Below are 13,206 nucleotides of genomic sequence, written 5' to 3'. Positions count from 1 at the left end.
ACTGTACTGATCCATCTACTGCTCTTCTGACCCAACCCAAATGTAGCATCTTTAATTCGGATTGGAACAATTTTTCGGCTGAAAACCTCTGCCGTGATGTAGTCCTGAAAGACACAAGAACCTTTTAGATATTCCTACAGTAGCAACATGAGCATGTTTGCGGACCCTTGAATGACGTGGGTATCAGTTTTGTTGGGTGAGATGAGGGCAGTGGAAGGTACTGAATGGCAGGTACTGATCTTGGCTCCTGAAGAGTCCACAAAAACCCATGATCTTTACACCTGGACTGTCGAAATCAACACAGAGCTCAAGAAGTTGTACACTCTTTTTCCAGATTTACATCCACTGACATGCATAAGGGAAACCTGTATGATGTCATTGTAGGTACAGCGAACGTAGGACCAAGATTCCAAATAATGGACCTAGCAACGAACTAGCCTGATTGTCATCATTACAGCGCCACAGAAAAGGGATAATAAAACAATTCTACAAGACAATCGTAAATAATGTATTCAGTTTCTGAAGCATTATCCCTCATTCTTAATATATTCTTAGCCCACTTCACTAAATAGGTATTACCTGATGTTAAGAATATAAGGACATATAATAATGTATTTGACTTCTATAGCGCTTTTCATTACAAACAAAATCTCAAAGCGCTTCAAAAGCAATAACCAATAAAAACTCGTGACAAGGCTACAACAATTGTAGCTAGGTCAGACATAGTTGTGTAGAAACAGGAGTTCTAAATTTGGACTAGCCAGACAAATCTGTGGCAATGCCTTTTTCTCTGTATGTTGTTTTGAATTCAGCATTGGTGTCCTGCAGATCAGATTCTCTCCACTAGCTGAGCTCAGTGCTGCAGAAGTAGGTTAACAGAACACAGCAGTGCCTACAGTCATGACTCGGATATGATTCCAGTCCAAATAACGACAGTCATATCTAGTCACGTGGAACATACACTTACCCAGTACCCCGTTCAGGGTGGCAAAGCACTGCCTGTAATTTACTGCTGCTAAATGCAGCTAAATTCTTAATTGATTTAACTAATTGTTATTGTATGGAACTAGATTCTTCATTGATTTAACTTATGATAATTGTAGCCATCACCATTAATTGAAAAGCATTATATATTTTTTTATCACCCAGGGCTCTTAGGCTGCATTTACAAAGGCAGCCCAATTCTGATCTTTTTTCCACTAATTGTTCTTTTGACCAATCACATCAGATCTTTTCACAACAGATCTTTTTCCAAAACAAAATAAATCCTAATTGGTTGCCTGTGTAAACGCATCCTTCGTCAAAACCGCTTATGATAGTCAGATATTATGATATCCCATTAAATATTATTTTAATATGCCCATTCTGACCTGTAACAAATGGAATCATGTAACAGTTGTATTTATTTACTGTGATAGCTGTGCAGTTGATTTCTTTCAACGTAAAATGTTTAATTTTCAGCATGACCCGAATACAGATGGCCGATGGAATAAACCTGTCTGACTCTGAAAAGGTAACTATATCCTCTGAAAGTCAAGATAGTATTTCATTTATGACATGAGACACTATATCAAGCTACATCTTATAATTTATAATGAGAAGAGTGACAAATACAACGACAAAAACATGTTGATGTATGGGTGTTTTTGAACAGCTCAGAATATAATGGTTCACTTCAGGTCTCATATTAGATAATGAGTTAATTAAAGATATGTGTCTTTTTAATTCATACTACAGTATATCTTTTCTGAAGTGGAATACTTTTGCATTGGCTAAAGGCTAGTGTGTGTCCATACTGGTTAGTGTGTGTTATAGCGTTTATGCGTGTGTATGTGTGTGAGTAACAGCCCCCTCCCTCTCATCTTTCTCCTCTCTGACGCACACGGCGAGCGGGAGGTTCTAGAACATCACCAAATCATGATGTCAAACGAAACTAAATGAACCACTCTTTCCCCCACCCTAGCCCATATTTATGCATATAAAGACATTTTATCCTAGTACCGCTGCTCACACTGAGCTAACAACGTCAGCCTCTGCTCTCCAGTTAGAATGCTCAGCCTCACAACGTTACCACGGAGACGCCCCCCCACATCATATTCCCACACGCGTGGTTTTCCTGACGTTTCCCTGGCGCTATGAATAATCCATGTGGAGGAGAGCTGGAGCAGTAGAAGGATCACTGGGAAAGCAGACAGACCGGGAAAACACATGTATGGATTCTACTGAATCAGGGAATAGAGGAGTGATAAGGAGAACACACAGTGAAACTACGCCCGAAGGGATCTCACCGTTCTGAGGAACCGGAGAACGCTGTCGCACACACAGGGATCTAACAACTGGGATCACATGTGGACCCAGGTCTGATGAAGCCAAGGAGAGAGCTGAACTGAGACGAGCCCCATTACGTGACCGCTAACGTCACGTCTTACACTTTGATAACTGAGGTGTGGGGCACACGGACACAACACAGGATCGCTTCCCCTCAGGACAAGCCCAGCGCCAGCATCAGGCCTTCTCCAACCACCTTCTCTAACCTCTCCACCCACCCCAGACAGAGAGTCAGCACCATCCCCCAGAACCCTCATTCTGAAGACATGTTCTGTTTCTGTTTCCAGAGCCCCTCCCTCAAGCAGCAAGCTCTGGAGGCTGAGCTGTGCCCCTCGCCACCCGGAACCCCTCAGGAGGACCTGGATCACCCCCCTTGTACCAAGGACCACCAGAACCTAACCCCATCTCTCCACTCCCTCCCAAAACAGGAACAGGACATCATCAGTACTTCACTGATAGGTAGGAGAACAGCACCTCTCTCCATATTTTTATAAACCCTCATCTCCTTGTGAGCATATTTGTTATTTTTGCACTGTGTGATATCTTGTACACTATGATATATATATAGTGCTTGTTTCAGTGAATCAATCGCGTCTCTTCATCTGTCTTCGTTTGTCTTATGGTTAGTATCAGTCTTATGGTTAGTATTAGTCTTATGGATGATATCAGTTTTATGGTTAGTATCAGTCTTATGGATGATATCAGTGTTATGGTTAGTATCAGTCTTATGGATGGTATCAGTCTTATGGTTAGTATCAGTCTCATGGTTAGTATTGGTCTTATGGATGATATCAGTGTTATGGTTAGTATCAGTCTTATGATTAGTATCAGTCTTATGGATGATATCAGTCTTATGGATGATATCAGTCTTATGGTTAGTATCAGTCTTATGGATGATATCAGTCTTATGGTTAGTATCAGTCTCATGGTTAGTATCAGTCTTATGATTAGTATCAGTCTTATGGATGATATCAGTCTTATGGATGATATCAGTCTTATGGTTAGTATCAGTCTTATGGATGATATCAGTCTTATGGTTAGTATCAGTCTCATGGTTAGTATCAGTCTTATGGATATCAGTCTTATGGATGATATCAGTCTTATGGTTAGTATCAGTCTTATGGATGATATCAATCTTATGGTTAGTATCAGTCTTATGGATGATATCAGTCTTATGGTTAGTATCAGTCTTATGGATGATATCAGTCTTATGGTTAGTATCAGTCTTATGGACGATATCAGTCTTATGAATAGTATCAGTCTTATGGATGATATAGGTCTTATGGTTAGTATCATTCTTATGGATGATATCAGCCTTATGGTTAGTATCATTTTTATGGATGATATCAGTCTTATGGTTAGTATCAGTCTTATGGATGATATCAATCTTATGGTTAGTATCAGTCTTATGGATGATATCAGTCTTATGGTTAGTATCAGTCTTATGGATGATATCAGTCTTATGGTTAGTATCAGTCTTATGGACGATATCAGTCTTATGAATAGTATCAGTCTTATGGATGATATAGGTCTTATGGTTAGTATCATTCTTATGGATGATATCAGCCTTATGGTTAGTATCATTTTTATGGATGATATCAGTCTTATGGTTAGTATCAGTCTTATGGATGATATCAGTCTTATGAATAGTATCAGTCTTATGGATGATATCAGTCTTATGGTTAGTATCGGTCTTATGGATGATATCAGTCTTATGGTTAGTGTCAGTCTTATGGATGATATCAGTCTTATGGTTAGTATCAGTCTCATGGTTAGTATTGGTCTTATGGATGATATCAGTCTCATGGTTAGTATTGGTCTTATGGATGATATCAGTCTTATGGTTAGTATCAGTCTTATGGTTGGTATCAGTCTTATGGTTGGTATCAGTCTTATGGATGATATCCGTCTTATGGTTAGTATCAGTCTTATGGTTAGTATCAGTCTTATGGATGATATCAGTCTTATGGTTAGTATCAGTCTTATGGATGATATCAGTCTTATGGTTAGTATCAGTCTTATGGATGATATCAGTCTTGTGGTTAGTATCAGTCTCATGGTTAGTATCAGTCTTATGGATGATATCAGTCTTAAGGTCAGTATCAGTCTTATGGTTGGTATCAGTCTTATGGTTGGTATCAGTCTTATGGATGATATCAATCTTATGGTTAGTATCAGTCTTATGGATGATATCAGTATTGTGGTTAGTATCAGTCTCATGGTTAGTATCAGTCTTATGGTTAGTATCAGTCTTATGGGTGATATCAGTGTTATGGTTAGTATCAGTCTTATGGATGATATCAGTCTTAAGGTTAGTATCAGTCTTATGGTTAGTATAGTATCAGTCTTATGGATGATATAAGCTCTCTCAGTATTCACTTTGGGTGGGTGTGTCTCATGCTTGCTAGTTGAGTCACGATGCACCAGGATACAGTTGGAGCATTGGCCCATATTCACAAAGAGTGAAGGAGTGCTCGTCTATGATCCGTTTTGTTTTTTAAATCAAGATGAATAGGGGGGGGGGGGGGGGGGGGGGTGGCTGATCCTAGATCAGCACTCCTACTCTGAGACGCTTTGTGTATACGGGCGGATATATTTTGAATATATTCTGGATATGAAGTAATATACACTGAGTATACCAAACATTAGGAACACCTTACTAATATAGAGTTGCAGCCCCCCTCTGCCCTCAGAACAACCTCAATTCATCAGGCCATGGACTCTACAAGGTGTCGAAAGCGTTACACAGGAATGCTGGACCATGTTTTTTATATTTTTAATTTATTTATTTACTTTTACACCTTTTTTCCCTCCAATTTCATGGTATCCAATTGTTAGTAGTTATTGTCTTGTCTCATCGCTGCAACTCCCATACGGACTCGGAAGAGGCGAAGGTCGAGAGCCATGCGTCCTCCGAAACACAACCCAACCAAGCCGCACTGCTTCTTAACACAGCGCGCATCCAACCCGGAAGCCAGCCGCACCAATGTGTCGGAGGAAACACCGTACACCTAGCGACCTGGTCAGCGTGCACTGTGCCTGGCCGGCCACAGGGGTCGCTAGTGCGCGATGAGACAAGGATATCCCTGCCTGCCAAACCCTCCCTAACACGGACGATGCTAGGCCAATTGTGCGGCGCCCCATTGGCCTCCCGGTCGTGGCCGGCTGCGACAGGCTCAAACCCAGAGTCTCTGGTGGCACAGCTAGCACTGCGATGCAGCGCCTTAGACCACTGTGCCACCCGGGAGGCACTTGCTGGACCATGTAGACTCCAATGCTTCCCACAGTTGTGTCAAGTTGGCTGGATGTCCTTTGGGTGGTGGACTATTCTTGATATACACAGAAAACTGTTGAGCGTGAAAAACCCAACAGCGTTGCAGTTCTTGACATGCTCAAACCGGTGCGCCTGGCACCTACTACCATGCCCCGTTCAAAGGCACTTAAATCTTTTGTCTTGCCCATTCACCCTCTGAATGGCACATATACTATCCATGTTTCAATTGTCTTAAGGCTTAAGAATCCTTCCCTAGCCTGTCTCCTCCCCTTCTACACTGATTGAAATGGATTTAACAAGTGACATCAATAAGGGATCATATCTTTCACCTCGATTCACCTTGTCAGTCTATGTCATGGAAAGAGCAATTCCTAATGTTTTGTACACTCAGTGTATAATATAAAATATGCCATTTAGCAGACACTTTTATCCAATGTGACTTAGTCATGCGTGTATACATTTTACATATGGGTATTCCCAGGAATCAAAACCACTACCCTTGTGTTGTGAACACCATGCTCTACCAGCTGAGCTACAAAGGACCAAAGTGAAGGACTGAAGTGAAGTCAGTTGTTTTTGACATAGACTGACCAGGTGAGTCCAGGTGAAAACTATGATCCCTTATTGATGTAAATTGTTAAATCCACTTCAATCAGTGTAGATGAGGGGGAGGAGACAGGTTCAAGAAGGATTTTTAAGCCTTGAGACATGGATTATGTATGTCTGCCATCCAGAGGGTGAATAGGACAGGTGCACAATTACATTGCTAGCTTTTATATCATTTCAAACCTGTTGGTCTTCATTTAATTGATGTACTTTGACCACTGTTGTCTCTTTCTCTCCTCCCTCTGCTCTCTGTCAGAAGCTAGTCCGGTCCAGAGGCCCTCCGTGTCTCTCTCTGAGGGCAGTAGCAGTGAGTGTCTGATGACCCCTAGTCCCAGTCCTCTCCTTCAGCGTCTTGCAGTGGGTGACTGTCCCGTACCGTCCCCCCGCAGCCACAACCTCAGCTTGGGCCATCGCTTCAACACGGACCCTGAAACGGCTCCCTCCCCACCCTGCTCACAACACATCAGGATGTATGAGACTGTGTCCAAGTGTTGTGTGTTTGTGTTCAGTTTGTGTGTGTGTGGTGGTGCTGGACGTGTTTGTACGGTATGTAATGGATAATGGTAATTTACCATTCTAGCTCTCCCTCCCTCCTCAGGGCTCACTACACAGTGAGGACTGAACCAGCAGAGGGCGCTAACAAGGCCCCATCGGTCACAACGCTCAACAGACACATCCAGAATGTGAGGAAGAGGATCAGACGCTTCGAGGAGCACTTTGAGCAAGAGAGACAGTACAGGGTGAGACAGTGAAACCGTGAAACATTATTTACAACCCCATTATAGCCCAGAGCCCAACCTTTTAGTTTCTGAATGAATCCATGGTTTGACTGATGATGGTTTTAGTGAAGACTGTCTCATAAAGACAAAGGAATGTATTTTCTTCTGCTGAGTGAGAGAATCAAAGCCACAGACAGTCATATCTCCTCTCCCTCTATGCCAGGCCAGTTTAGACTGTTCAAATCACGCTCTCTTTCTATCTCTCTGTCTGTCTCAGCTGTCTGGGGCTGAGAAGCAGACTTAACTTCAGTTTACTTTCCTAAAGTGCAAAGTCAGCCCAATACCAGCTGCACAGAGCCTTTGGAAGATGAAATCCAGCATTTTTTGCGAAAATGTTGTAGATTTTCTAAAAGTTCAGCTACAAAGGTGCAGAATTATGGGGAATTACTCTCCTTTTATGCATATTTCACCAAGAAATGTCATACACATCAAATCAAATATTATTCCTGATAAAAAAAACATTAAAAAAAAGAAGCATATTGTTTGCGGAGACAATGTGAACACAATTACACAATTACACACATTTCTCTTCCGATGAAAACAATGCGTTATATTCTGTGAACACTTAACATTGCTTTTTTCCCCCACTGATGACATTTAAAGTTTTGTGAAAGGTGTTCTAAGATATGCCAATCAGGTACTAAGGCAAGACAATTATCAGACGTTCTGTAAATGTATTCAAGCATTTGATTATTGCTGTTCTGCTATAGATACGTTTCAACGCAGATCCAAAAATTGCTTGTACACAAATGAGAAAAACTGTAGACCGATTCAAGGACAGGACTTCACCTACTGGATGTTTACAACCATTACACTTCTGTCTTTTCCAGGGCTGTACTTCTTCATCCAGTATAGCGCATATATTTAGTGTGGCTCCACCTAGTGTTTATGGACTGATAATAACGATAGGATATAGTTTGCCAGATACAGTATGATGAACATACTTTTTTCTATGTGTAATATATTCATGAGGTGTGTGTTGTTTTTCTGTGACAGCCAGCACACAATGATAGGACTGCCCATCCTGAGGTGTCTAGACTGATGCGGGACCTCACCAAGTCTCGAAAGCAGCTCAAAGGTGAGTCCTTGACGAGGTGCAATCAGATGTGTTTAGAAACCCCTGTGTGAATAGATGCTGAATGTAACACCAAGACACACCACTTGGTGGCTGTAGAATGTTGTTTATATATGTTATGTCATTTTGATGTTTTTTTCTTTGTGGAGGAAGGACATGTATTCTGAATCTATATTGATATTTGTATGGCTGTTGTATATTATCAAATGGAAACCTGTGTAGAGCTGAAGCTGAAACAGTGTGCAGAGGGGCTCAGAGAGCAGCACAAAGGGGGAAACACAGGGACATGCAGGTCCACAAGTGAACCCAAGGGACCGATGGAACACTACCACAACAGTAACAACAAACCCTCACTGGAGGAGACCATTGATAGCCTGATGAAGAGACTGATGGAGAAACGAGAGGAGGAGGAACTGCCTGATAACATCAAGGTAAAACCCCACATAGTGGTAATACGATGGAAATGTGCGTATAGGCTGTGAAAGGACCTATTCTCTAACAAAGATTAGGCTACTCTTGATTAGCTCAAATCAAATGTTATTGGTCACATGGTTAGCAGATGTTATTGTGAGTGTAGCGAAATGCTTGTGCTTCTAGTTCCGACAGTGTAGCAATATCTAACAAGTAATATCTAACAATTCCACAACAACTACCTAATACACACAAATCTAAGTAAAGGAATGGAATAAGAATATAAAAATATGGATGAGCAATGACCGAACAGGATAGGCAAGATGCAATAGATGGTATAGAATACAGTATATACATATGAGATGAGTAATGCAAGATACTCTATGTAAACATTATTAAAGTGGCATTATTAAAGTGACTAGTGATCCATTTATTAAAGTGGCCAATGATTTCAAGTCTGTATGTAGGCAGCAGCCTTTCTGTGTTTGTGATGGCTGTTTAACAGTCTGATGGCCTTGAGATAGAAGCCATTTTTCAGTCTCTCGGTCCCAGCTTTGATGCACCTGTACTGACCTCGCCTTCTGGATGGTAGCTAGGTGAATAGGCAGTGGCTCGGTTGGTTGTTGTCCTTGATGATCTTTTTGGCCTTCCTGTGCTGTAGGTGTCCTGGAGGGCAGGTAGTTTGCTGATACAGCTTGACAGGATGCTCTCAATTGTGCATCTGTAAAAGTTTGTGAGGGTTTGAGGTGACAAGCCACATTTCTTCAGCCTCCTGAGGTTGAAGAGGCGCTGTTGCATGTTTAGTTTGTCTGGAAGCAAGACGTGTAGTTCGTAATTGTCTGTAGACCCTGCGACATACATCTCGTGTCTGAGCCGTTGCGACTCCACTTTGTCTCTAAACTGACATTTTGCCTGTTTGATTGCCTTGCAGAGGGAATAACTACACTGTTTGTATTCGGCCATATTCCCAGTTACCTTTCCATGGTTAAATGCGGTGGTTCACGCTTTCAGTTTTGCACGAATGCCGCCATCTAGCCACGGTTTCTGGTTAGGGTAGGTTTTAATAGTCACAGTGGGTACAACATCTCCTATGCACTTCCTTATAAACTCACTCACCGAATCAGCGTATATAAATCGATATTATTCTCTGAGGCTACCCGGAACATGTCCCAGTCCCCGTAATCAATCTTGAAGCGTGGATTCCGATTGGTCAGACCAGCTTTGAATAGTCCTCATCACGGGTACGTCCTGTTTGAGTTTCTGCCCATAGGAAGGTAGGAGCAAAATGGAGTCGTGGTCAGATTTGCCGAAAGGAAGGGCGAGGGAGGGCTTTGTATGCATCGCAGAAGTTAGAGTACAATCAATATGCTGATAAAAGGATTTTGCAGGTTTTCTTACTTACAAAGCATGTAGAGGTCTGTAAATTTTGTCATAGGTACACTTCAACTGTGAGAGACGGAATCTAAAACAAAAATCCAGAAAATCACATTATGATTTTTATGTAATTAATTAGCATTTTATTGCATGACATAAGTATTTGATACATCAGAAAAGCAGAACTTAATATTTGGTACAGAAACCTTTGTTTGCAATTACAGAGATCATATGTTTCCTGTAGTTCTTGACCAGGTTTGCACACACTGCAGCAGGGATTTTGGCCCACTCCTCTATACAGACCTTCTCCAGATCCTTCAGGTTTCGGGGCTGTCGCTGGGCAATACGGTCTTTCAGCTCCCTCCAAAGATTTTCTATTGGGTTCAGGTCTGGAGACTGGCTAGGCCACTCCAGGACCATGAGATGCTTCTTACAGAGCCACTCCTTAGTTGCCCTGGCTGTGTGTTTCGGGTCGTTGTCATGCTGGAAGACCCAGCCACGACCCATCTTCAATGCTCTTACTGAGGGAAGGTTGTTGGCCACATTAGTTCCTGTATGTTGTTGCAATTACACCACGAGCCTTAGGCATGAAACATATACAGTGCCTTGCGAAAGTATTTGGCCCCCTTGAACTTTGCGACCTTTTGCCACATTTCAGGCTTCAAACATAAAGATATAAAACTGTATTTTTTTGTGAAGAATCAACAACAAGCGGGACACAATCATGAAGTGGAATGACATTTATTGGATATTTGAAACTTTTTTAACAAATCAAAAACTGAAAAATTGGGCGTGCAAAATGATTCAGCCCCCTTAAGTTAATACTTTGTAGCGCCACCTTTTGCTGCGATTACAGCTGTAAGTCGCTTGGGGTATGTCTCTATCAGTTTTGCACATCGAGAGACTGAATTTTTTTCCCATTCCTCCTTGCAAAACAGCTCGAGCTCAGTGAGGTTGGATGGAGAGCATTTGTGAACAGCAGTTTTCAGTTCTTTCCACAGATTCTCGATTGGATTCAGGTCTGGACTTTGACTTGGCCATTCTAACACCTGGATATGTTTATTTTTGAACCATTCCATTGTAGATTTTGCTTTATGTTTTGGATCATTGTCTTGTTGGAAGACAAATCTCCGTCCCAGTCTCAGGTCTTTTGCAGACTCCATCAGGTTTTCTTCCAGAATGGTCCTGTATTTGGCTCCATCCATCTTCCCATCAATTTTAACCATCTTCCCTGTCCCAGCTGAAGAAAAGCAGGCCCAAACCATGATGCTGCCACCACCATGTTTGACAGTGGGGATGGTGTGTACAGCTGTGTTGCTTTTACGCCAAACATAACGTTTTGCATTGTTGCCAAAAAGTTCAATTTTGGTTACATCTGACCAGAGCACCTTCTTCCACATGTTTGGTGTGTCTCCCAGGTGGCTTGTGGCAAACTTTAAACAACACTTTTTATGGATATCTTTAAGAAAGGGCTTTCTTCTTGCCACTCTTCCATAAAGGCCAGATTTGTGCAATATACGACTGATTGTTGTCCTATGGACAGAGTCTCCCACCTCAGCTGTAGATCTCTGCAGTTCATCCAGAGTGATCATGGGCCTCTTGGCTGCATCTCTGATCAGTCTTCTCCTTGTATGAGCTGAAAGTTTAGAGGGACAGCCAGGTCTTGGTAGATTTGCAGTGGTCTGATACTCCTTCCATTTCAATATTATCGCTTGCACAGTGCTCCTTGGGATGTTTAAAGCTTGGTAAATCTTTTTGTATCCAAATCCGGCTTTAAACTTCTTCACAACAGTATCTCGGACCTGCCTGGTGTGTTCCTTGTTCTTCATGATGCTCTCTGCGCTTTTAACGGACCTCTGAGACTATCACAGTGCAGGTGCATTTATACGGAGACGTGATTACACACAGGTGGATTGTATTTATCATCATTAGTCATTTAGGTCAACATTGGATCATTCAGAGATCCTCACTGAACTTCTGGAGAGTGTTTGCTGCACTGAAAGTAAAGGGGCTGAATAATTTTGCACGCCCAATTTTTCAGTTTTTGATTTGTTAAAAAAGTTTGAAATATCCAATAAATGTCGTTCCACTTCATGATTGTGTCCCACTTTGTTGTTGATTCTTCACAAAAAAATACAGTTTTATATCTTTATGTTTGAAGCCTGAAATGTGGCATAAGGTCGCAAAGTTCAAGGGGGCCGAATACTTTCGCAAGGCACTGTACGCCCATCATTCTTCTTACCGGAGAGATGTTTATTTATGTCGGAGCGACGCAAAAATAATCCTGGTGGCTGTATCGACTCCGACAGCATATCCCGAGAGTCATGTTTCCGTGAAACAGAGTATGTTACAATCCCTGATGTCTCTCTGGAAAGCAACCCTTGCCTTAATTTCATCTACCTTGTTATCTCTGGATTGTAACATACTGGACATTAGCTAGTAATATACTTGGAAGCTGTGGGTGGTGTGCACGTTATTCTGTCAGTGTAATTGTGGTGTTGTGTATTAGTTTGGTTCTGGCCTGGTGTCTGACTGTATTACCACTGCTGTGTTCTTGCAGGAGATGACTCCAGCTCAGATGGCTGTGGAGAAGGTCACCCTGCAGAAGTGTCTGCTCTACTTTGAGAGCCTGTATGGGCGACCGGTAAGACTGCCCAGTGTTCCTTGTAAATGTCCTATTTTGTGTAGCTTCTCAATTACATTTTTTTTTAACCATGTATGTGTGTGTTTTCAGAGCACCAGACAGGAGAAGACTCTGATGAAGCCTCTCTATGATCGCTACCGCCAGGTCAAACAGCAGCTCCTGTGTTCACCCACCACCATCCCTGTCATCACCACCATAGTGAGTCTGTCTCTCTCTCTCACACACACACACACACACAGTAACTACAGTCTCTCAGCCTCTGTGCTCTGTTTCCCTATAGGAGGAAGAGGAGGGTTCTGATGAAGAGTGTGTGAAGGACAGCACCTGGCTACCTCATACAGCGCTGCGTTGTGTGTCTTCAGATGAGTCACTGCGTCTGCCGCATAGTGAAGTGGCCAATATGCCCCTGGTGTCACCTCTGGAGGAGATCAAAGGTCTACAGCCGCCCAGTGTCACCACGGCAACACTGCACGAGGCATCAAGGTATTCTCTCCCAGGTGTAACTTCTCTCGCCAGTGCATAGGAGTTGATTTGGGATTGGGCAAGTGAAGTGTTGAGGCCTTGCTGTATGTATTCAGTCCTCTCCCTGACCACTTCTACTGTACTGTAGGTCAGAGTTACTGGAGCAGCTGAGGGTGACGCGAGCTGAGAAGAAGAGACTCCGTTCAGCTCTCCGAGTCTTTGAGGACCACTTCTACACACAGACCGGCCGGTA

At 42.4% G+C, this 13,206-nt stretch overlaps 1 protein-coding gene across 1 annotated transcript in view; it reads left to right on the top strand.

The window, feature by feature from the left end:
- The window catches only part of LOC110529759 (protein FAM13C), a 37,179-nt gene that overhangs the window by 23,412 nt on the left and 561 nt on the right, over window positions 1–13,206 (top strand). Inside the window, exons 6-15 of the mRNA XM_036989878.1 lie at window positions 1,462–1,513; window positions 2,616–2,787; window positions 6,465–6,678; window positions 6,807–6,948; window positions 7,984–8,065; window positions 8,285–8,493; window positions 12,408–12,491; window positions 12,582–12,689; window positions 12,772–12,974; window positions 13,102–13,203. Coding sequence (XP_036845773.1) covers window positions 1,462–1,513; window positions 2,616–2,787; window positions 6,465–6,678; window positions 6,807–6,948; window positions 7,984–8,065; window positions 8,285–8,493; window positions 12,408–12,491; window positions 12,582–12,689; window positions 12,772–12,974; window positions 13,102–13,203 — 1,368 coding nt within the window. The remainder of the gene's footprint in view (window positions 1–1,461; window positions 1,514–2,615; window positions 2,788–6,464; window positions 6,679–6,806; window positions 6,949–7,983; window positions 8,066–8,284; window positions 8,494–12,407; window positions 12,492–12,581; window positions 12,690–12,771; window positions 12,975–13,101; window positions 13,204–13,206) is intronic.

The sequence above is a fragment of the Oncorhynchus mykiss genome, chromosome 1, assembly GCF_013265735.2.
Source record: "Oncorhynchus mykiss isolate Arlee chromosome 1, USDA_OmykA_1.1, whole genome shotgun sequence".
Classification (NCBI taxonomy): Eukaryota; Metazoa; Chordata; class Actinopteri; order Salmoniformes; family Salmonidae; genus Oncorhynchus; species Oncorhynchus mykiss.
The sequence above is the reverse complement of the archived record's forward strand: the minus strand, read 5'-3'. Positions and strand labels throughout refer to the sequence as shown.